Source organism: Cavia porcellus, unplaced genomic scaffold (genome assembly GCF_034190915.1).
Source record: "Cavia porcellus strain 051 isolate PalLab524CR breed Dunkin Hartley unplaced genomic scaffold, mCavPor4.1 scaffold_16, whole genome shotgun sequence".
Taxonomy (NCBI): Eukaryota; Metazoa; Chordata; class Mammalia; order Rodentia; family Caviidae; genus Cavia; species Cavia porcellus.
The window spans coordinates 29,287,479-29,312,598 of NW_026947499.1; the positions used below are offsets into that span (position 1 = coordinate 29,287,479).

Consider the following 25,120-nt stretch of genomic DNA (forward strand, 5'->3'; position numbering starts at 1 on the left):
CTGTCAAAAATATAGAAATGACAAGGCTTTTCAAAGATCTAAAAATATGCCGGGCATGGTGGCTCACACCTGTAATCCTAGCACTAGGGAGGCTGAGGCAAGAGGATTGTTGCAAATTCGAGACCAGCCTAGGCTACAAAGTGAGTTCAAGGCCAGCCTGAACTGCATAGAGAGACCCTGTCTCAAAAAGACAAAAAAAAAAAAAAAAAAAAAGACCTAAAGGTGTAGCTTATTGGTGGAACATATACATAGCATGCATTAGGGCCTACGTTCCATCACCAGCACCAAAGAAAGTAAAAATTTCAAAAACAGTCTTAGCCAGGCAAGATACTACATGCTTATAACCCCATCATTCTTAGGAGGTTGAGGCAGAAGGATCACAAGTTCAAGACCAACCTAGACTTATCAAGGAATAAAAAAATAAAATAAAATATAGGTAAAAAAAAGAGTTGGGGGTGTAGCTCAGTGTAAAGGTCTTGTATTCAGGAAGAATAAGAAAAGATCTTGACTTAAGATGTAATTCCAAACAGTAAGTAAAGCACCATGGACACCCAACTGCTCCAGCACGTCCTCCCCAATGATCCACCACTTTCAAGTGCCCACAGATACTGCTAATGTCAGCCACACAGCTTGGAAGGTAAGATACTGCCATACAGGCTGTAAAAGCTCTCAGATATACAGTCCCCACTGGCCTGTGCTGTAAAACCAGATGGGTGGGCCAACATGAGGGTTGCGCAAGTTCCAGTGTATAAAAAAAGGACCGAGTCACAGCCATATGCAACACAATGAGAAGAGATGCATATGCCTCACTTATGGGATTTGGGTACTTACAAATTTCAGCTGTGGTTGGGCATACAACATCTGTCCAGAAAGGGCTTGAGCCTGTGACACCAAAGGCTGGCTCTGTGACTGTGGGGGGAGTTGTGATGGTTGGTTCTGAGCCACTGGGGGCTGCTGAGCCTGCGGTGGAGGCTGATGGTGCTGTGGGTGATGCATCTGTGGCAGCTGCTGGGGCAGGGCCTGGGAAGGGGGAGGCTGCGGCTGCTGCAAGGGTGGCTGTTGTATTGGTGGATGGGCCTGCAAAGCCTGCTGTTGCTGCTGTTGCTGTTGCTGTTGCTGCAGCTGCAGCTGCGCCATCCTCTGTAGCTGCTGTTGCTGCTGCTGTATCTAGGGACAAGAAAAGTAGTACTCAGAGACGATCCAGAAGTCTCTCAGCTGTCAGTTCCTTCCAGTGCCAGCCTCAGCCCCACAAGGCCCAAAGGCATGAACATCACTTTCATGGAGGCCTGTCTGGCTGACCTCTCACATGGGCAAGGGTCCCAAGCAAAGTGGCCTGGACCCTTGAGGCCAATACCAGGTGTCTTCTAGATACCAAGAACAGACCAAATGTGTCTGTGGTCTTGCCACTGAAGGTTGATCCACTCTTGGAATGGCTCAAGGGAAATACCTAAAAGGTTTAGGAAAGAACAATAGTAGGTACAATTCCAAAGAAGGTAAGCTAAAAGCTTAGGCAAATGCAGATTTCTGCAGCTTCTCCAATGTTGCTGTTTTTGTGCCTGGCGTGGTCAGCAGTGTAAGCTTCCAACTACTTTTCACAATGAGGAAGACAAGTGGGGCTGAGATTTAACCATCTCTGGGAGAGGACCCTCCAAAAGAGGGGCCAGCAGGTGCAAAATTCTCCCTCAACTAACACCTGCGGAGAGGACAGATGCTCACATGTCTAGATTTTGACTGCAAGCCACAGGAAAACAAAACATCTTCTGACCAGCAGGGGCTCCAGTGTGACATTGTCACTGTCCTACAAACACCAGCTAGAGGTCACCTGATACAGTGCCCAGACACTAAGAGCCAGAATAAGAGGCATGTTTATGTCCTAAAACCAACCAATCAACCAACTAAGCACCTATAGTGCTAGGGATATGGCTTAGTGGCCTAGCACCTGCCTGGCAAGCATGAGGTCATGAATTCAATATCTGGTACTGAAAAAACAAACAGTTCAAGCATCCCTGAGTCTTAAAGTGTCTGTCTTCCCTTCTTATTTCAGTTAATGCCTCATAGCATGCAGCAGCCTGTGCCAGGCCGCACAACTAAGAGGGCCTCCTCAATAACTGCAGCACCACCAGTCAGGGCCTATTTTTCTTGCCAGTCCTACTTTGTGGGAAACCTACAGAGGAGGGCAGGCAGCACCTGTCAAGGACATTTTGGAAATAGGAAGAAGTTGTTCAAGTGGGAAGGGGAACAAAGGATGCAAGAGTGGAGGATAGATGAGAAAAAATAGGACCAAAGCTTTTGTAAACAAGGAGAGAAAAAAGGAAGGAAAGGTGAGTACAGAATACAGAAGGATCCAGATATATTATGCACAGGTACAATTCCCTATGCTGAATGTGGTCATTATATCAAAAGTATAGCAATAAAATTTAAAAAAACAAGAAGAAGGACCCTTGACTAGCTCTGGGCTCCCACACCCAACACCATGGCTGTGCCTGTCCGAGCTCAACGACTGCAAGAGGGAGCCCGGTACAGGAACAGGGAACCTGGTACCTGTTGTTGATTTTGATGATGCAACTTAATGAGATGCTGTTGCTGCTGTTGCTGCTGCTGCAGCTGTTGCTGCTGCTGCACCACAGCTTGGAACTGCTGCTGCATGGCACTCTGCTGTGCTTGGAACTGCTGCTGCTGCTGCTGCTGCTGCTGCTGCTGCTGCTGCTGTTGTAGTGCCGCCTGCTGCTGCTGGAACTGTTGCTGCTGCTGTTGTTGCTGCTGCTGTTGCTGCTGCAGTGCCACCTGCTGGAGCTGCAGCTGGGCTGGAGGAGAGACTCAGATTTAGGCCAATGACATCCCTCAGCTGCCCCAGGTCTGCACAGTAAAGAAAGCAGCAGCAAGCCAAGGCCTCGGTGCTGCAGTTGCTACGCATACTGAAAGGGTATTTGAGGAAGGCACACTGCCCAGGCTGCTGCAGGATCTGAAAACTTGTTTACCAGAGACAGCTCAGATAAGAAGTGGCATTTATGTCAATTACGAACTTACTTAAATTAGGAGCAGATACATACAGTTAAAAAAATAAAGGAAGGAAAAAGAAAAGGGACCACTAAGTCTTTACTATAGGCAAGAAGCAACCGCTAATGTACTTGATCTCTTTTTACCTGTGGACTTGTTGATTCTGGCATTCATGTAAGTGGGCTAAGAGAAATATGCTGTTTTGTGACTGGCTTATTCTGTAAAATAATTATAAAATTTACCTAAATTTTAGAATGTTAATAGCTTTACTGATATTATTTTTATTGACAAATAATATTCTGTGTGAGTTTCCCACATTTTTAAAATCTATTCATCAGCTGATTGACATTTATGTTGTTATTACTTCTTGGTGTTGTGAATAATTCTTATATAAATAATAATAACATTTTCTGTGTTGAAGTTTCTTTTGGAGTGATGAAAATGTTCTAAACTTGATTATGGTGATGGTACCGCAACTCTGTGAATATACCAAAAGCTTCTTTTGAATGGTAGATTATATGCTACTGAGAATTATATATCAAAAGTTAGGCATGGTGGCACATGACTATAACCCCAGCATTCAGGAAGCTGAGGCAAGAAGATTGCTGTGAGTTTGAAACCAGCCTGAGCTACACATTTAGTTCAAGGCTAGCCTCAACTACATAATGAGACTGTCTCACAAAACCAACAAAACAAAACACACAGAGAGAACTTTTCTGTGGTTGGCCCAGTTTTCATGGTAATATCAGGTTACAATATCACAAAGAGAATACTCCATTTGTATGGGTATGTTTACTAAACTCTTACACAAAGCAATTTTGTCATTTGAGCAAGGCACTGAACAGTTCTAATACACAAGGATCCATTGGTTCCCATCAACAAAACTTAGTTCCCATCAATCCACTATTCCAACCCTAGCCACCACTATTGTATTTTCCATTTCTAAAGTTTTGTCATTTTAAAATTATATAGAATAGCTAAGGGAAAAAGTTACATAGTAAGTAGAACCACACAGCATGAATCCTTTTGTGACTTTCTCTTCCACTTCTGCGTATTTCTCTGAAGATCACTCAGGCTGTAATAATGGAAATAGTTTCTCCTTTATTTCTAAGTAGTATTCCATGGAATATATATCTTTGACCATGCACACAATGTAGAATGTCTGAAGTGATTGTAGATTTGGGCTACTCCAAATATAGCCATGAATATTTATGCATATATATATATTTTTTGTCTTTTTCCTTTTTATCGGTACCAGGGATCGAACCCACGACTGCCTGCTTGCAAGGCAGGTGCTTATATGCATATATTTTCACAGGACACTTTCATTTCTTTGGGATAACTGCCCAAGAGTAGGAGGTGGCTAAGGCGCACACTTTAAAGAGGTGTGCAACTTTACATTCCCACCTTCAGCATGTGAGCAATTCAGTTTCTCTACTACCAGCAACTGACATTATCATGATTTATTTTAGCCATTCTGAGTAGGTGTTAAAATTTTTTTTGTATAGCAGGTTTTCTTTGGCTTTTTTCAATTTTTTTTTTTATACATGTTTGCAGTACGTAATGATTACTTTCTAGAACTCCTAAATTTATCCTTTGGCTACAGACTTCTGTTTAATAGTCAGAAAGCATGTTAATGACAAATACTTTGAAATTGTTGAGACTCACTTTACAGTTTATTTTTGTAAACACATTTGTTCCAATCTGTGCTTAGATGAAGTTCATTAAACTGTTTGGATCTACTATAAATGTACCAATTTTTGTCTGCTTAACTAGCAATAATCAAAAAAACTGAGGTACTTTCCCAATACATCTTTATGAAGTAACTGAGATACTGGTACATGTTGTTCGTCTTTTCTTATCTTTTTGCATCTAACAGGCTTTTTACTGTTAAAAGTAAAGTACTGGGGATGAACTCAGTACTGGTTCAAACTTGTGATCCACCTGATTCCACTGCCCAGAGTGCTAGGATTATAGGCACACACCACTAAGCCTTGCTATGGAAATGTTTCCTTTTTCTTTTTCTTTTGAGATGAGATCTCACATGTAGTTCAGGCTGGTTTAGACTCACGACCCTCTTGCCTCCCAAGTGCTGGGATTACAGACATGTGCTACCATGCCCAGCTATAGGAGTGTCCTTGAAGGATTATCTAGTGTACTGTTTCCTTTCATTTCTATTCAATCTCACACTTCCTATATTTTACCAGAAAAGCTTATGATAACATATATTTTTCAAGTTATTTTTATTTGTTTACCATTTTCTCTGCTTTTTCTCTTTTTTAAAACTTTGTTTTCACTGAATGGTTGGACTGGATTTTTATATGCTGTTTGGATTTTGTGACTTGTTTTCCTTATTCCTTTTTTCCTATTGCTTTGAAATTTATAAATTTCTATGGTTTTAGCAATTCTTTCTTAATTTTATTGTATATACTTAACTTATAGTCTAAATCTTACCAACATTTTAATCTTTTTCTCCAATTTACTAATTATTCTGGTTTTCTTAGACTGGGTCTTGCTGTGTAGGCCGCAGGTTAGCCTTCAATTGAAGACTATCCTGACTCTGCCTTCTGAGTGCTAGGATTACAGGTGTATGCCATCATGCCTAGTTGAATTTACTAACTATAACTTAAAGTAGTTTTTACATGTGGGTGACAGACCTGCAATTCATGGCATAGTCCCATTCTGACTTCCATTTATTTCATTCCTCATTTATCTGAGCCCTTCATAGTAGAAACTATGTAAAGAGTCAGGACAAACAAGTTCTGTGCAGTGACTACAAAGTAGAACACTTGGATGCAAATCTCAACTCTTACAGCTCATTGCTTCAGTTTCTTCATCTGTTAGAAAGGAGAGAACAATACTACCTACGTACTCCACACCTTGGACTTGGAATTAAGTAAGTTTTTATACTACAAGTAACATACACAAAATTGTGGGTGGAATATGGTAGGTCTATGTGGAAGTCAGTTTTAAACATCACTTTAGAGTTAATTTTCATTTATGCCAAGGGTTCTCAATTTTGTCACCAATGACTCTTGTGCCAGATACTTAATTCCATATTGTAGGAAGGTGTCCTATGTAAGATGTTCATCAGCATCTCGGCATCTCTGCCCTTTACCCACTATGTGCCAGGCACATAGTGCCAGGCATATGCACCCTTCCTATGGTACAAAAATCACCTTGACTGACAATTACTGATTTACAAATATTTACAGCCTACTTCTCCCATTGTATGCATTACATCTCAACTGGATAGCTGGAGAAGAAAGAGAATATGGTGAGCAAACAAAAGAACAATCTCTTTCATTGTTTATCTGAAAACTTCTTGCTTCCTGTGGGTAAGATTTACAGGCACCCACTGGTTGGCAGCTTCTTTTGCAGTGCTTTTAACATTTTATTGTCTTTCTGACTCTATTGCTGGGAGCACTGAGTGCTTTTTTTTTTTCTTCCTTTCTTTCTTTTTTCTTTTTTGGGGACCAGGAATTGAACCTAAAACCTCACACTTGCCAGGCAGGCACTTGTGCTGCTGAGCTAATTACCTGGCCCCTGAGTGCTATTCTAACAGAATTACCTATTCCTAAAATATCCCTCAGACCTTTGTTGTCTGCACTTCCACAGCAGCAAGTTAAGATACAGGTACCCTTGACTTAACTTGCTTGGGGTCAGCTCAGCCTTTTACAGCTGTTATCTATCTCTTCTCAGACTGTTTTCTTCCATTTTCTCCATTTGGGGCCCTGGAGCTTTGATTAGATGCTGGTCATTTTCATTTCTTGCCCCTTCTTTTATGTTTTCCAGGTCCTTTTCTCTGTGTTACACCACATATTTTTTTTCTCTGTGTTATAGCTGAAAGAGTTTTGGCCCAGACAAGACACTGTAGCTGGTAAAGCCTCAGGCGGAACCAAAGAGCTCCATCTCCCCACCCCTAGGAATTTACCTATGGTGCCAAAAGAATACCAATGGGCTACCTGTGCATCACTAATGCCCCTTAGGTTCCACCCCAAACCTAGGCTACTTATATGCCTCCACTCCACGTGTTCCACGGAGAGATCGCTGACCGCAGGGGGAGATGCCGCGCCCAGGGGATCGGGGGTGTCTCTCCCCGCATTCTCAAAATAAAGGTCACTTATATTTCATACTTCTTATCTTTTCAGCTGCCCCCGGTCCCCCACAGTTCTATCACATGGTTCCCTGATCCAGAACGGCAGATGAGAGACTCCTGGGGCTTTCCCAGTTTGTGTCTCCTGCCGTTCAGGACCAGGACTGGACTACATTCTGCATTAATTCCTCACTTCTGCACTCAGGAGCTATAAACTTGTCACTGCTGGTTTGCAAACAACACCGACCCAATTTACCACAGGTGAGCAACCCCCCAGAGATTGCCACTGGGCCAGACTCCAGGCAGGTTTTCTCCCCCTTTCCCGTGGGTTCCCATGATACTCTCACATCCTTAGATAGCCCAAGGCAGAGTCTTTCTGGGCCAACCTGTGTCCACACTAGGAGACTCTCATGTCCTTAGAGCTTTTTAAGTTCTCACGGACAGAACTGTTACTAAACCCACGTGAAATCCACTCATATATCGGTGACAGCCAATTATTATGAGCTTTGGAACCATATAATACCGATTGGTTTATAAGTAAAAAGTGACGACTTACACTTAGTAGACCACGGTCTGTTGCCTCATCTGGCTATAATTCCGTGGGCCAGGCCCCACACCAGATTTTATCTTGGGGACCACTTCCTGTCCCCCCCAAAAAAACCATACCTATCTATGGCTTATCACACTGATGACAAGTTTACAAAACTATCTTTAAGCCTTTGTTTTGAGAATGTGTCCTCTCCCGCCAGCATCCCTTTGTCTCCTTGCTGCTTGTCCTTTCCCGCCGCATGCCCCGCCAAGATGGGAGATGAGCCCAAACAGTGTTGAGAGATACGTGCAGGCTGCTTTAAGCACTTATGCCGCGCTCCAGCCCAAACAGTGTTGGGAGATACTACTGCTTTAAGCATTCACACCGCGCCCCAACTCTGCGTGGTATCTCGGCTCTCATGCCACACTCCACGCGGGCTGGCTCTGGCACCATGCCCTAATCCGCGTGTGCTCCACGAGCGGTTCCTGCTCCATGTGGTGGCTCAACTCCCTGTGGGTCCGCCAGCATGTAAGGTCCCAGCTTCCCGCCGCGTCCCAAGTCCGCCTCCCAGCCTGCCCCGTGCTGTACGTCCGGGTGCTCACCCCACCTTCACTGTGCGTGCACCACCCCCACGCTGGGCGTGCTCTGCCGGTGCGCTGGACCACAAACACAGATAAACAGCAGCTTGGCGGCTCAGATCAGAGATGCTATTTTTTACATTCTCAAACCATTTAATCAAGGTTAAATAAGCCGACAATAGACAAGACTTTGGCTGGTAAACGGGAAACTGGCCATCTGGTAATTTTACCAGCCTTGTTTATCAATTAAAGCCTTCAGTAATCTGTTTAACAACTAAAATTATGAGATATTTATGAATTCCTTTTGCTATAAACCACCAGTAATGTTCTATGTTAAGCTTACTGCCTATATTATACTGTATTGTCACTGATCTCGTTTTTTTTTTTTTTTTTTTTTTTGTCTTTTTCATTTTTATCGGTACCAGGGATCGAACTCATGACTGCCTGCTTGCAAGGCAGGCGCTTATACCGCTGAGCTAAATCCCCGGCCCCTGACCGATCTCCTGTTTAACAACTAAAATTAAGAGGTATTTATGAATTCCTTTCTCCACCAAGCCATAATTAACTATATTCAACTGATATTAAATAACACCACATCTGATTTCTCTCCTAAATAAAAAGGTAAAAATTAAACAGGCCATCCTCCAAAAATCAGATGGCATTAGACATTTTAATAACATAAAGAGATACTTATATATATGACATAAATAACAGGTCAGTTCCTAAAATTCTCTGGACCTGTCCTCCTTATGGGAAGTCATTACTAAAATAATAAATACCCTGTTGACTATATTTGACTCCTGCATACTTACTTAATTCTACAGATACCTTCTACTGTAGTCCAAATCCCAAACAAAAAGGCAAAACTTGAACTTCAAAACTCATAGAGACCTGAATATGGCTTTTCGTGTTTTCAACAACAGAGGACTCAGGTGAGGTAAAAGGAAAGGAACCTTTGATTTAGATATGTCATTATATCAGGACCATGTTGTGACACTTGGAGTTCTGAGACAGGTAAACCGACACAGGTGGAGCTGCCTGGGCACCCCCCATGGACCATGCCTCAAATGTAGCAGAAGACATTGGGCAAGAGAGTGCCCCATCCTGGTGTTCCTTTGAGACCTTACCCCAGGGCTACTGGACTGTCCTAGCCACCAGAGAGTGGGTAAGCTATCCTAACTTCTAGCCCTCACAGGAAATGTCAACACTGTCAGATTCATCGCAGACAGATCTGCTTAAACTTGCTGCTAAAGACTGACGGGGCACAGGGCCAACAACAGCCCCCTTTAAGGTGTCTGTCTCAGAGTCCAAGTCCCACTAAAAGTCTCAGGTAAGACATTCTCTATACTTGTGGACATAGAGGCCATATATACAGAGTTCCTCCTGAGTTTTCAGGCTGCTAATATTAAATCCTCAAACTCTAGGGCTATTAAAGGTCAACCTATGCCATTTATGAACAGGCCTATTTCGTGCAGGTCCCAGACTGCTTCTTCCCAGTACACCCAGTGGTGCCAAATCTTCCCTCCACCACTCATTCTACCGTCCTAAATCTTAAAAATGTCTTTTATTCCCTTGTGTTTATACAGGCTGACCCAGACACTGAAGCCTCAACAGCTTACTCCTGTTATTGCTAGTAAACTTCTCCTCAATGATATTAAACCACCTCCTTCCTTTCTTATTCACCAACTTCTCAAGCAACCCTGGCCAAGATTGACAGATAAATTTTGTCTTCTCACTTTGTTTATACTTTTTCAGGATACATAAAGGCCTTTCACACAACCAGGGAGACTGCTGATATACTTGGTAAAGTCCTATTACAGCAAATCATTCCAAGGACTACAACCAGGTTACAGCGACCCATACCTGATATTCTTGGCAACCTCAACAGTGATCAAAGTTGCTAGACTGCCATCCTGGTTTCACATCACTCAGGCTAAGTGGTGCCCTTCCAGCCCTAGATCTCACCATCCTTTTGCCTATTCATCTCTGCCTTACCAAGGCCTCACAGTCACAACTCTCAGGCTGTCATGTTTTGTTATCCAATTTGGTTTTTAATTTCTTATTCTTTTTATAGCAGGACTCTTAACAGTATTTCCTAAAGACTCCCACATCATGCATAAGATCATCTTCATAATGTTCTATGTGACAACTGTCTTACGTCTTTCTACCCTCAGCTGTTTGGTTAAACGTGACATCTCTGAAAGCCTAGGCCCTTACCTTCCCTATACTGGTACAGCCACCACCTTCCCTGCTCCCCCTATTTTTTCCAGTTCAACTCCTGGACCAGAGACAAGTTTTACCCACCCACCCTCTTAACTTTTACCCTTTCAGATGGGGGAGTAATCACCTCTCATAACTTCACTCCTCCTAACCCCACATTTATTTTTCAGAATTCTACCTTACTGTGGCAATGATTCTACCTCAACATGGTCCTGATATAATGACATATCTAAATCAAAGGTTCCTTTCCTTTTACCTCACCTGGGTCCTTAAATATGACAGTGCCATGCCTCCTCATAACATCTTGTCTCTTTGTTTTTCCAGTCTAACATACGTGCATTCACCAGTGAAGTTGTCCTGGCTAAAACACCTGGCACCAGCTTCTACCTGGGCATCAACCATCATCCTGTCGACTCCCCTAGACCCCAGTACAGTGCCCCTTTACAGCAGGAAGCAGTAAAGAGAGAAATCTTCGCCCCTTTTCATAATAATAATCATAAGATGGAATATGAAAGAGTTTTGGCCCAGACAAGACACTGTAACTGGTAAAGCCTCAGGCAGAACCAAGGAGCTCCATCTCCCCCACCCCTAGGAATTTACCTACGGTGCCAAAAGAATACTAATGGGCTACCCGTGCATCACTAATGACCCTTAGGTTCATCACAAACCTAGGCTGCTTATATGCCTCCGCTCCACGTGTTCCACGGATCACCCCGGCGGGGGCGGGGGGAGATGCCACGCCCCAGGGGATTGGGGATGTCTCTCCCCACATTCTCAAAATACAGGTTATTTATATTTCATACTTCTTATCTTTTCAGCCACCGCCGGTCCCCCACAGTTCTATCAATAGCTATATCAAATCTGCCCATCCACACATTCTCCCTTCAATTACTGTACTTCTCATTTCTATAAACTCCATTAGCTCCTTTTCAAATTTCATTGGTTACTCCTGATACAGCATTTTCAGTGAGAATCCTACTTTTTTTTCTCTTACACACATAGAGTTTATGCCCCATTGATCTCAATGGGATAATGAGGAATAAAAGAGCCAATCTCAAAAAAACACACTATGATTTCATTTCTACCAGAATCATAAAGTGACACACTGTAGGGCGGAATGACAGATGAGTGGTCGTTAAGGCTCAACAAGGATGTCAATCCTAAGACATAAAACAAAGTTAGTGAGAATGATAGAATGACTCTGCATGATGTTTGCACTGATGGCTGATGGATTCCACATGAAAAATCTCAGAGCTACACATATCTGTGTGCACACATCTGGGAATGCATGTAGAAACTAATAATTCTAAATAAAGTCTTGCTGGGCGTGATGACTCATACATGTAATTTCAGCACTTAGGAGGCTAAGACAAGAAAATCAACATGAGTTCAAGGCCAGCTTGGGTTACAAAAATCAAAACAAAAATGAAGTCTTGATCCGAATTGGTATTATTGCCCAATACTATTTCTTGCTTTTGGCATCATACTAAACAGGACATTATAACTAGGGGAAGCACATGGGAACACTCTTATGTTATTCTTTTTTGGCGGGGGTGGGGGGGTTCTTGTAGAGATAGGGCCTCGCTATGCAGTTCAGACTGGCTTTGAGCTCACTTTTAGCACAAGCTGGTCTCAAAATTGCAACAATCATCCTGCCTCAACCTTTGAGTGCAGGGATTATAGGTGTGCACTACCATACCCAGCTCCACTCTGTGCTATTCTATAACTTCCTGTCTATCAAACTATATAAAAAATAAAGTTACATAAAGGACAAAAAGTATTGAAGCACTTTGCAGTGGGTACAGCACATTACAAATACTGAATAAATATTCATGGAAATCAGACAGACACCAAGATGGGTCTTAAAAAGAAGAGGAAGCAGTTCATTGATTCTCTGAGAATAGCTCTGGTCCAACTAGAACACTTTACTACAGCCCCACTCCCATTCCTGGGCAAGATAGCAACACGCAGGGATCAAGGGTAGACCTACAAAGAACAAAAGCACCTCTTGCAAGGAAGGAGAACCCAATGAAGATGTGGCTATGAGTCATAAGCCCGAACCGCCCAAGGGACAGGAAGTTATAGAAGCAGAAGAAATAGCTCTAGACCTTGGGACAGATCATGGGGTCATGGAGTACTGACATTACACTGCTCTGTCACTAAGAACCGCCTAAAACACAGTTTCTCTTCCTTTGATAAAACACAAGCCAAGCAAGGGTGGTGGTGCACACCCGTAATTCCAGCACTCAGGAAGCTGAGGCAAGAGGATCACTGGATGTTTGCCAAGGCCCTCCCCACCCCCATCTAGGGCTAAGAAGAGGGGCTGGTTGTGCCAGGTATGGTGGTGCACGCTGTGATCCTAGCACTCTGGGAGGCTGAACCAGGAGGATCATAAGTATGAGCCAAGTGGGACAACTCAGGGAGACTCTATCTCAAAATAGAAAGCAAAAAGGGATGGCGATATAGTTCAGTGTGAATACCCTCAGTTCAATCCCCAGAAATGAAAAAATGGAGGGCCCAGTTTCATTTAATCCTTCTGGTGGCTCAAACAGAGCTTGGAACTTTTCTCTCCATACTAAGCTAAAAGAGACAAAAGGACAGGGGTATCTGGAGCTTCTCTATATCCATGATTTTCTTAATATTATCATGAGCAAAGGAGTAACATGCAGTGTTGTAAAAAGAAGGTGGCAAAAATTCTCTTAGAAGTGTGGTACTCACTCTGTGGAGTTGCTGTGGATACTACAGTCATGCCATGAGGAGTCATCCCAGAGGTCCCAGGAGGTGGCTGTCCAGAGAGAGGCATTGGCTGTCCCATGGCACTAAGGCCACCCATCCCGCTCAGGGATTGTCCTGGACCCCGAGGAGGCATGCCAATTCCAGCTGCTCCTGCAGTAGGTCCGCCAGTGAGGCTCTGCAATGCATTCATGGGGTCTGCGGGAACATAAGCAGGTAGCATCTCAACAAAGTACCCAGGACTGAACAGGTTCACAGGTGTGAGCCTCACAGGGCACAGACACTCTCTCATCTATACCTTTTACCTCCAGGAAGCCCCAAAATTTGACAGCCAGAGTCCCAGAGCCAGGATATGTATGTTGATCAATGCTACCAGAAACACAAGCCACATAAAAGCAAGAGCACACCCCACTCTTCCTCTGACCTGGGTTAGGGTTCTAGTGCTGGGCAAGAAATGATCCCCTGACACTGGCAGTTAGTCTAAAGATGGGCTGAGGCCTGAAAAGCAAATGGCAGCCATGAACTGATCTGACTGTTCAGATTCTATACTGGTTGATCGTACAGTAGGGACTTTTAGAAACAAAGCACAAGAAGAAGCTCTTCTCCCCAGCAGCTAGGAGCACTGTGGTCAGAGCACAGAAGCAGGAGGAATTAGGCAGACACGCTCCCAGGAGGGCACATGTAGGCTGACAAACCAGGGCCCCACCTCTGTTGCCAAGTCTCTGCAGGATGCTGTCCCAATACAACTGTGTAGCCAGAAGCAATATACCAGAGAGACCAAGGTGTGCAGGAGAGCTTCACAGAGTCCTGAGAGGCAAACTAGGCTTGATAAGCTCTTCAGGAAAGCACACTCAGCTCAGTGAGCAATGTCACAACCACAGATCACCTAATGCCATCATCACATGAGTGTGTACTCATGATAAACAGTAGCCTGCAAACAGGTGTGGTCTGGCTGGGTTACCTTTCCATAAAATTGGATAGTACCAAGGACCCCACACTCTACTGCCACAGAATATTCGCCACACATACTTAACCCTCTCAGCTCTGACAGGCTATGAATCACTGTACAAGTTAAGGTAGGGCCTACACAGGCAGGGGACACCCATCATTTACAGCTCCCTGTGTAGAACAGGACCCACAGATACACAGACTGTAGTGCCAGATCACACCCTTCCTGAAAGGCTGGAGATCAAGGTCAGTTTGAATCTGGCACAGCCTTATCCCTGGCAGCAGAGACCAGGATTCAATTGGTAGAATTCCCCTGATGTGATAAAATCTTGAAATTAAAATGGAAAGATTTCTCACTTTGCAAAGAAATCTTATAACTTAAGGAACTTAACTTATATCTACTCTGTAAGGCATGCTACTAGAGATCATTATACTGAATATATGATAATAATTCTCCCCCAGAGAGCTCAAAATTTTTAGATAATGAATTAATAGCTTTGTGAGTTTGTATGATCTTTTTGTTGGTAAAACAGGATGAAAAGACATCATCTGACTTCATTCTGCAGGAAAACAAAAGGGTAAGCCTCCACCCTGCCAGAGAGGAACATTCTCCTCCAGCAAAATGTTAATCCAGGCACACTAAGAAGCATGTACCACCTCACACTTGCTGCCCAAGTCTGAGACTTGGAAAAACTTTATTTCAAAAGAAAAAATTCTTACCACTGACAGAAGCTTGAGATTTCTTGTTATCTGTATAAAATACAAACAGAAAAAAAGAAAAGTAAACAAAAGTTTTATAGAAACATGTATTTCCACAGGAGACTCAGTTTTGTAAGGTATTTGACCAGTAACTAAGACTAAACTGACCCTGCCTAAAAACAACGCAAAGCAACAGCCTCATCCCCAAGAAACCACTGGTACTTTTGATAACCAGGGGAGGAAATGTCTGCTCCTGGCAGCACAAAACACAGGGGCTCTGTGGGCACAGGACATAGACCCATGCAGGGGTCCACCTGGGGCCTCATGGAACTATTGCAAGGCTGTGGCACCCTGGGGTGGGTTCTAGGCCTACCGGCTCATTCTACTTTTCTTTTCTTCTAGGTTTAGGATCTCAGCTTGGGTTCTGGGCCACAAACAAAAGAGCAATAGGAACCTGTTATGGAGCTGAGCACCTGACAACACCTCCATTTCAGCCCACTCTTGGTTTCCTAGGTAAGAAAACCAAAGATGCCTGAGGTTGGCTGGAGGCCAGGTCCAGCTGGCCTCCATGTGAGCCAATCAGATCCTCAGGATCATATGTGTCATCAGGCAACTGTCCTGATAAGCAGAGCAGGGGCAAGTATATGTGTGTGTATGTATGCACACGCATGTGTGTGTGTTTGTGTGTGTGTAAACCAGGACATCTGGATTTTTGGTTCCCAGATTCCTGGATTCTCTTCTCCCCCATTTCCCAGATCTTTTCACACCCCAAAGAAAGGAGATTCCATGAAGTCTACCTTGCTAGCCATTGTGGTAAGAAGTTAGTGTGGGAAAAAGCAAGCCATACTGACCTCAAGCTCTCAATGTTTCTCTATGCCCTCAGCAACTGAGACAATGAAGCTGCAGCTGCCTCTATAACCCATGTTCTAACTGTCACTAAGCTACAGGAGAATGGTGACAAGCCTGTGTCAGGAGAAGCCCATCTCTACCAATTACACAAATGAGATAGGTAAGAGGGTTGCTGGCTGGACCCCAAAGTGGTCACTAGCTCCAGTTTCCCTCATAGGCCACAGCTATCCAGGGTGGGTGACATGCTTCCACAAAATACACAAAAATGCTGAGACTTCTCACTTCTCAAGTTGTCTTAATTCATTTTTGAAGAGCTGGGGCCACTACCTGGCCAGATCGAACCACAGTGGACACTCTGAATCAGAGGGGATACAATGTGTAAGGTGAGGGGAACCTCAGGACAGACAGGAGCAAGGGGTTAGGGACTCAGGAAGCCAACTTCAGAAACTCAGTCTCATGGAAACACACACTAGGTCAAACCTCCACGGGATCATAAAACCAATTGGAAGGTGTCTGTTCCAGGATAAATGGCTTATTTAAGAATTGCCTGGAGGTTTAAAAGCAAGTACTATAAAAAAAGAAATCAAGTGGACAAGTTAGAACAGCAGCTCAATTTTGGTTACTTTTAAGCCACCATTCTCACCATGTGAGAATCTGCATTTTTGAGGCTGAGGCGTGGGAGTAGCGGTGGGGGATGGAGTGGGGGAGGAGGGGGGTAGTGAGGAACTACCTAGAACTAGGCATATTCCAACTCAGGTGCTGCAGCCCACCCAGACAGCCTCCACCAGACAGCAAAAGACCTGGTCTCTCTCCCACAGGTTGTAACAATCCATAAATGTGAAATCTTACTTACGAATGTCTCGAAAATGGATAATGAGCCTGGCCACGAGGGAAAGGTATTCGTCCTAAAAGTAAAAACAGGAAGTGGTTTAAACCATAATGGAGAAGCATAGCCATGTGACTCCCCCTCCCACCCCATCACCCTGCCTAGCCACCCAGCTGAGGTTCTTCCTGCAAGCCTGCTGGCCTGTGGGGCTGACCGAAATGGTTGCAGCTGCTCCACCTGGCTTAGCATCCTCTGGAATCCATCTCTCAGAGAAGTGTTGTCAGTGCCTTACTCTGCAGCCAATAACAGAAACAAAGCCAATGCAGAAACAAAGACACAAGAAGAGCACAGGGAGCCTTCAAAAGGCAGCGGCTCCACCCTAATGGAAAGAGCATGCAGCTACGAGAGCTGGGAGCTATTTCAAGCTCTTCTTGTCACAGAGAGCAAAGGAGCTGGCCTGAGGTCACAAAGCCTATCCAAAACAGATGCAGGAACACCACTGTTGTTTTTGCCTATCAGAATGGAAACACTTCCACTTTTCATGACCAGCCTGTTGCTGCCTTTCCTCTGCTGACATGTTACATGCACACAAATCTGCATGGGGCATATCTGGCTGTACCTGAAGAGAATCTATGTTCTTTTGTGCCTGCACCAGCAAGAGATGAAGGCAAGCAACACTGGAAGGCAGCCTGTGAAAGCCACTGCCTGCTCAAGCCCTCTGTCCATGTTTCTGGAAGGATTTGGTAGGGTCTACCTTCCAACAATTGTCCTTTCTGCACTCAAGGACACTCACTTGGGTTTTGTAGATAAATCATCACAGTAAATATGTTCTATGGCCAAGGAAGTGGTGCCTGAGTTAAATCTTACTTCAGAGAAGCATTATCCCCCTCCATAGAAATGCCACCCTCTTCCTGCTAGGCATCCGTCTTTCTGCCCTGCTCACACAATTGACCTCCCAAATCACTAGGGTACTAAGTTCACCAGTTAGCACACAGACAAGACAGCAAGGGTTTGGGACAGAAAACAAATGTGGACTGGATAAGGGTGGAAGTTAAAGAGCACTAATCTACACCCTTAATACGTATCAACCATCTCTGCACACCAACGCACCACTGTTTTTCACTTATGAGAATCAGAATAAGGTAACATGAAGGGAAAAGGACCAGAAAAGAGAAGCTGGGAAATTTGCTATCAAGGGAACAGAGACAGAGAGGAATAAGGGAGAAACTGCCAGAAAGGGTCACTGAGAGATTCTGCCAACACTCTCAACCTCCAGTGACCCAGTCAATTTCCAGTTGGAAAGTCAATGTTCCCAGGGTAAAGGGGCCCTCCACAGTCAGTTGACTGATAATAGCCAGTCCCTAAATGATAGCAGTGTAGTGAGTTGGGAACAGTGCAGTAGGTGCAAGGGGACCAGAGAAAGCTCAGAAATGGAAACAAGGCAGTCAAGCTGGCAAGAAAGAGAACCTGGAAGCTAGGTAAGTCCATACCTGACCTCTCATTAGCACTTTGGACTATCTTGTAGGTCTATGATGCTATAGAATTTTTTATGTAATACAGAAATACTACCATGAAGCACAGAACAGGAGGAAGTAGGTTTCAGAATAAACTATGTTCACATTAACACAGGATATGCTAAAGAGTTTGAGGAACAAGTTCTCAAGCCCCTTCCAAACTGAGGCAGGACCTACTATCAGCTCAGTGCCTAGTGCTATATGTATATCACCATGATGGGTATCTAGTGCCATTTCTGGCCTACAGCAGGGATGGGCATTGAGGTACAGTATGGCTCTGCAAATGAGAAAGGGATGAGTTACATTATACGACAATGGGGAACAGGAAGCAGTCACCCTGATAGCCAAGAGGCTTTCCTACATTCTCCTAAGGCAAATCGTCCAGGATCAAACGGGCTGACCCTGGGTCCTTTCTATAGATCCCTGGGTCTGATCTCTGGGCTGGGTTGCATTTCACCCTCCAGCTTCTCACTGTCCAGAAATGCTGACATACTGACATTTAAAGGTGGGAGAATTCCCAGGCCCTCCCCAGACAGAGAGGAGGTGATGATATTTCTTTCCATTCCAAAGCACCCTAACTGCAAGGACAGTTTCAGAAATGGGCTGAGGAGTATGTAACTGTGTTTATCTTTGCTCCATCTCTTCTTTTCACTATCAAAAATTTAAATGCCCAAGTTGTACCCAAGACTGGGTCTTACTAGACCATGAATGACAAATCCTGTAAGAAGAACAGTGAATACTTATATAGTTATAAAGTGCCAGGCACAGCTATAAAAACTTCACACTTTAATATCTTTAATTCTCCCAGCAACTCAATAAGGCATATACAACTGACATCCTTGATCCATGGATGAGAAAAAAAATTTTTTTAAACTAGAGAAGTTGGGGGTGTACAGCAGTTACTTAGCACTCATGAGGTACTGGATCCCCATACCACACACCACATACTCACACCAAATAATACAGAAAAACTTCACAACTTTGAACATTTGCTTGATGTGTACAGTACAAGTCTTCAGAGGCTCAACAATATATCATGGAGTAAGCACTAAGAAGGAGAAAGCAGAAGAGAAACACGCACACTTATAAAATACCACCTATCACATACTGTGCTACCCCCTGCTTTTTGTCTAAGACCCAGAGAATGAGAATTACTTAAGTATCCACGTAAAACACTAGGAGGATAAGCCAAAATCACAGATACACAAGTATCAGGAAGTGGACTGGAAATTAGCTTATCCAGACCTGTTCCCTGTCTTCACTTTGGAAATAATGTCAAATTTGCACAACTGAGAAGACAGAACAAAATCAGAAAAAATGGTACAATTTCTAAAAATTCAAAATCACCCAAACAAATAAGTTGAAAAGCTGGTGGCAGAATCATACAGGAAAAAGTATTTTGAGTGGTTCTAAGGGGAGGTGGGGAAGGAAACCAAGAATTAAAAACTGCATATTCTCAATGGAAGGTATACATTTGGAGAACAAACAGGGTTACAAAAGAATCTTAAACTTTTAAACCACATTTTGTCATTAGTGATGCTATTAACCTGTTTATTCTGAAAATATCTGAGAATAAAGCAAGCAGTACACTAATCATATTAGAAACCAAGATAGTCATAGCTATGGAACAGATGTTTAAAATGAAAGAAAACTCATAAAGTTAATTTGAATTGGAAACATCAGTGTGAAATTATGGGGCTTTTTTGTTTTTATTTCAAACACATGTTATTTCTTACATCTGTTTACAAAAAGGTCCAAAAGTAATAAGCAGAATAGTGCCCACAACTGCATAATCTGCACACCATTTCACCCTCAAAAAAGGACGTTAGAGACAAGCCATCTGGGGGCGTAAAGGCCAGCAAGCTACAAAACACTAAAAGCAGTCATGTTTTTAAAAAAAAAAAAAAAAAAGGGTCACATAAGGAGCCCCAAGAGGAATAGGAAGGGCCTCAGGAGCTCACACTGGGTGTGTGGACTGTACACAATGAAACAGACTAAAGCATGCCAGATACACAGCTGAGTTTAAAATGTTACTGAAAGGAGCCTCCTCTGGGGGCAGTCCTTCACTGGAAAGACTGACAAGAACATTCTTGCACAGAAAGTGCTGTCTTTGTTGTTGTTTGTTGGCACTGAGGACTGGCTCTAGGGCCAACTCACTGAGCTACATCCTCAGCCCTTTTTTATTTTGATTAAGGTCTTGCTAAATTGCCCAAGATGGGCTCATACTTTGGCTTACAGGCATATGCCTCCATGCCTGACTTGCATCCTCTTTTTTTTCATCCTGGGACACTTTGTCATTGAGCTATACCTTCAGTTCTTGTTTGGTTTTTGTTTGGTTTTGCTTGAGACAGGGTCTCACCATGTGGTTCAGGGTGGCCTTAAACTCACTATGTAGTCTAGGCTGACTTAAATCTTCCGGTGATTCTACTACCTCCACCTCCTTTGTGCTGGGATTATGGGCATGTACCACCATGCCCTGCTTCTTAGGTATTTTTGAGATAAGGTCTCACAAAACTGTCAAAATTGGGCCTGAACTTGTGATCTTCCTGTCTCAGCTTCCAAAGTATACACCACTATGCTCAGTGAGAAAAAGTTTCCTGACAGAAACATCCCATGTTATAAATGTGAGAGAAGTAATTAAGGACAATTACTATTTTGCAATCCATAATTAAACAATGGAACCATCAGATAATAATGGAGAGTTTTACACAGGAACAGTCTGGCTGCCACTCTCCAAACCCCCAACCACACAACACTGGCCTTGTAGGAATATCAAGACACCCAGAAATACCAAGGGACACTTTGGATGCACTCTTGCTAACAAAAATGCAGTACTCTTCCATTTCAGTCTCACACCCAGTTCACAACTGAAGGGCAGGCGGGTAAGAGTCAGACATCAGTTCAGGAGTTTCAAGGCCCATGCAGTGGGTCCATAGGAATTGATTCCATTAAAAAATATTTAATAGGTTTACTGACATAATTCACTGTTCATAAAATCCACCCATTTAAAATGTAGTACTCAGGGCTGGGGATATAACTCAGCAGCATAAGCACTTGCCTAGCAAGTGCAAGGGTGTGAGTTCAGTTCCCAGTACCCCCCCCCAAAAAAAGATGCATGATAAAATATAGCACTTAATAGTTTTGAATATATAGCCAGAGTTTGCAACATTATCTCCAACAATTTTAGAATATTTTCATCACTACAAAAGGAAACTCCCCCACAGCACCCATGGCCCTAGGCAATCACTAATCAACTTTCCATTTGTAGCATACTAAATAATGGACCAACACATCAGGTCTGAGTCCATGGGCTCTGTAAATGTGACCTTACTTAGGAAAAGCATCTTTGGAAATACGTGGAGATTATGGGTCTCAATAAAGGGAATATCCTAGATTATCCTGGTGATCTTAACTGCATCTCGTGTATCCTTGAGAGGGAAGCAGACGAAGTTACACATTCAAGAAAGCACGGTGGCTGGGTGTGGTGGTGCACACCTGTAATCCCAGCATTTGGGAAGCTAAGGTAGGAGGAGTGCCATGAGTTCAAGGCCCGCTAGAGCTACACAGGAAGGATATAAAGACAGAGCAGAAAGAGTTTCTACCTTATAGGAGAGACTAAACCCTATACAAAAATACCACCAGCCAAGGGGCTGGGGATTTAGCTCAGCGGCATAAGCGCCTACCTTGCAAGCAGGCAGTCATGAGTTCAATCCCTGGTACCGATAAAAAATGAAAAATACCACCAGCCACCACAAACTGGAAGATACAGGGAGATTCTCCTTGAGAGCCTTCAGCAGGAGCACAGCCATGCTGGCACAGTGATTTTGGCCCAGGGATACTGATTTCAGACTTCTGGCTTGAAAACTAGGAGAGACTAAACTTCTGTTCTTTTAAACAAGTAAGTCTGTATTAATTTGTTACTGAAAATACAAGAAATAAACATAGATTTTATTACCAAGAGTGAAGTGTCTTAAAATGTGGCAGTGGCTTTGGAACTGGTTGATCAGGACAGGCCAGAAGTTTGAAAAGCACAATATAAAAGGCCTAGATTGTCTTGACAGGCTGCTGATAGAAACAGGAATGTAAAGACTTTGCTAAGTAGATTCTGCCTCAGAGAAAGTGAAGATCTATCTATTATGTGAATGAATTTGGCTGAGTAAATTTTCAAGAAAAGCACTGATGGTTCAGCCTAGTTTCTTCCTGCTGCTTGTAGTAAAACGTGAGACGAATAGATAAACTGAGAGAGCATGAAAAAAGAATTTGGACTTGACTTGGGAAATTCTCAGGTTACTCAGATTGGAAAAAACAAACAAGTAAATAAACAAAATACTAAAACTGAGAGATCCCTTGTAAGAAAATGTGTTCTAACTGCCAGCATAATGGCATAGACCTGTAATCCCAGCACTCAGAAGGCAAAGGCAGGATTGCTGGGAGCTCAAGGTCAGTGAGTTCAAACTCAGCCTAAACTACATAGTGAGACTCTATTCCAAAAAAATAAGAAAAGAAAGAAAAATAAAATGACGGACGACCAATGGAGTGACTAGATAAACTGCTAATACCAAAGAGATCAGACATGAGATTCATGACTCCTCTCACTCATCTTATAAAGGTAAAAACAGAATGAAATTATACAGGATTATGGAAAAACCTCATCTAATGGCACAATTCCTGTCATATACTGAGGAAACCCAGAAGGTTTTTGAGAAACATTGCCAACTTGGACTGAAAAGATTCACTGACTATACAAAAATCAAAAGACTGTTGGACTCTCTACAGTAAGAAACAGGCTCATAGCACTATTTAACAGCAAATATGTGCCACCCCTCAAGAACAAGGAAAGATGAGCTAGGTAATAGTGGTGCACACCTATAATCCCAACTACTTGGCAGGCTGAGACAGGAAAATTGCAAGTTTGAGGGCACCCTGGGAAACAAAGTAAGATCCTGTTGAGAGACAGACAGACACACAGGCAGGCAGACAAACACGCCACACCCACACAGAGATAGAGACAGAGAGTGAGAAATGAGAGAGAAACAGTGAGAAGACAGACAGAGGAGAGAGACTGCGCGAGCATGTGAGCACTGGGCGTGGTAACACATAACTGTGACCCCAGCACTCTGGGAGGTTGAGGCAGGATGATTACAAATTTGAGCCTGGTTTGATTAACCTGGTGGCATTCAATCTCAAAATTTAAAAAAAAAAAAAAGCGCTCCGTCAATAGCTTCAGTGTGAAAGTCCTGGATTTGATCCCTGGTACTACAAGATCCATGACCACAAGAGCCATGGATCCAGAAATCAAAGCCTCCAAGCTTGCAGTAATTTATTATGGCATCCATAAGAAATTAATACAGTTTCTAAATCGATTTGCCTATTCTGGACATTTTATAGAGATGTAGTATGTGGCCCTTTGTGACTGGGGAAAAAAAAAGGAAAAGACAGTGTGCCTTTATTTCCTCATGTAGCAGACCAGTGTGTGCCACCATGCTTAGAAAGTTTTCAAGGTTTATCTATGATATAGCATTACCAATATTGTACTTCATTATTTCTTATATGGCCAATAATGTCTTAGTATATGGATACATTCTGTTTCCTACACTTATCAGGCCCTATTTCAAGAACAAACAAAAGTACTATACCACTTTCTATAAGGGACTTGAGTATCTGCAGATTTTGGTATTCTTGGAGCATCCTGGAACCAATGCAAGAAATAACAAATTTGTTTAAAGTTAATTTTTTAAAGACCAAGCAAGCAAACAATCAAAAATAATCCCAGTTCTAATAAGCATCTCTCCACAAAGCCCCTAAGGATGCTGCCAGAGGTGCAAGGACCCCTCGTTACCTTCTCATCCAGTGGTGCCAAATCTTACAGAAGTTGCAGATTGGCTGCAGTGTCTAGAGTTGCCTTGGACACTACAGCACACTACCCTCAGGCACATTTATTTTTGTTTCCCTCAGCCTCTTTTAGACAGAAAATTCCAACCACAGGAATTAAAGTAGGTATCTGGATATCTTTTGCTCTGGTAAATAGCAATCAGTAAGAGACCTAGCAAACAGGGTCAGCTCTAAAAGACTCACAGGCTCATATCCCAGCTCTCTAATCAGCCCAGTGACATTATGGGTAAGGCAATTAGCATGCTGTGCCTGAGTTTCCTTCTTCTGAAAAGACAAAGAGAGATCAAATGGAGTCACACACATAAAATACTCAAGACATGACCTTTCAAGGAGACATCACTTTAGAGTGGCATCTGGAAGCCAGCTAATGTCAGGAAGGGAAAGACTTTAACTTGGGGACTTAAACAACCACACTGAAGACATGTGCCCTAAATCACTTTTCTCATTCCTGGGACAAAATATATAACACAAATTAAGTGAAGGAGAAGTTTATTTTGGCTCACAGTATCACAACTTTCAGTACATGTTCGGCAGACTCAAACACAGAAAACATAAAATGGCATAGTGGAGGGACCTAGGATAGTGATAGAAAACCTAGAGCACATGCCACAGTGGGCTGTTTATATCACAGAAAGCTCTAGAAGGTTCACCATCACTGACAGGACAAGGAGAGCTGCACACACAGCCAGGAAACAGTAAGTAGTGAGAAGTTGGAAGGGAGACACACCCTTCCAGATAGCACCCCCAGTGACCTGCCTCTTCTGAGCAGACCCCACTTCCTAACAGCAAATCAACCATCTCTCCTTGACTCCTGTTATTCCATCACCTTCCAAAAGCCCTTTCTATAAGTGTATAAGACTTTTGGGAGATAGCTCCAGCTTAATCATAACTTGCCCAGTTCTGGTAATTTTGTGATTCCTCTAGACGATTACACAAAAATGTATGTATGCACTACAGAGTCTGAGGTGCTCATTAATACCCCATTGTCTTAAATGTAGCACTTTTGGACCTGTAAGCTCATCCTCCTGATACCAAGGGAAAGTCATCTCCCTCCTTGTGATAGTTAACTGTGTCAACTTGCATAAGAAATGCCTGACTAAATTGGTTCTGGGTGTGGATGAGGGGGTTTACTGAAAACAGATCATCTTGATTAAGTTTGTTGCCTGAATGGTATGGGAACAAAGAAGGAAGGCTTGCTTTTGTTTCTTTGCATAAGCTTGTTTTCACCTTCACCCTGGA

General features: G+C 43.2%; 1 protein-coding gene across 10 annotated transcripts in view; it reads right to left on the bottom strand.

Moving 5' to 3' along the window:
• Nucleotides 1–25,120, bottom strand: part of Med15 (mediator complex subunit 15) — a 69,983-nt gene that overhangs the window by 16,814 nt on the left and 28,049 nt on the right. For 5 of the 10 annotated variants that reach the window (XM_063226076.1, XM_063226075.1, XM_063226078.1 and 2 more), the window contains 5 exons: nt 16,499–16,554; nt 14,822–14,851; nt 13,139–13,351; nt 2,542–2,804; nt 832–1,167 (listed from right to left, as the gene is read on the bottom strand). In XM_063226076.1, coding sequence (XP_063082146.1) covers nt 832–1,167; nt 2,542–2,804; nt 13,139–13,351; nt 14,822–14,851; nt 16,499–16,554 — 898 coding nt within the window. Of the gene's footprint in view, nt 1–831; nt 1,168–2,541; nt 2,805–13,138; nt 13,352–14,821; nt 14,852–16,498; nt 16,555–18,941; nt 19,038–25,120 lie in introns of all 10 variants that reach the window. The other 5 variants (XM_063226072.1, XM_063226081.1, XM_063226074.1 and 2 more) reach the window with 2 other exon arrangements.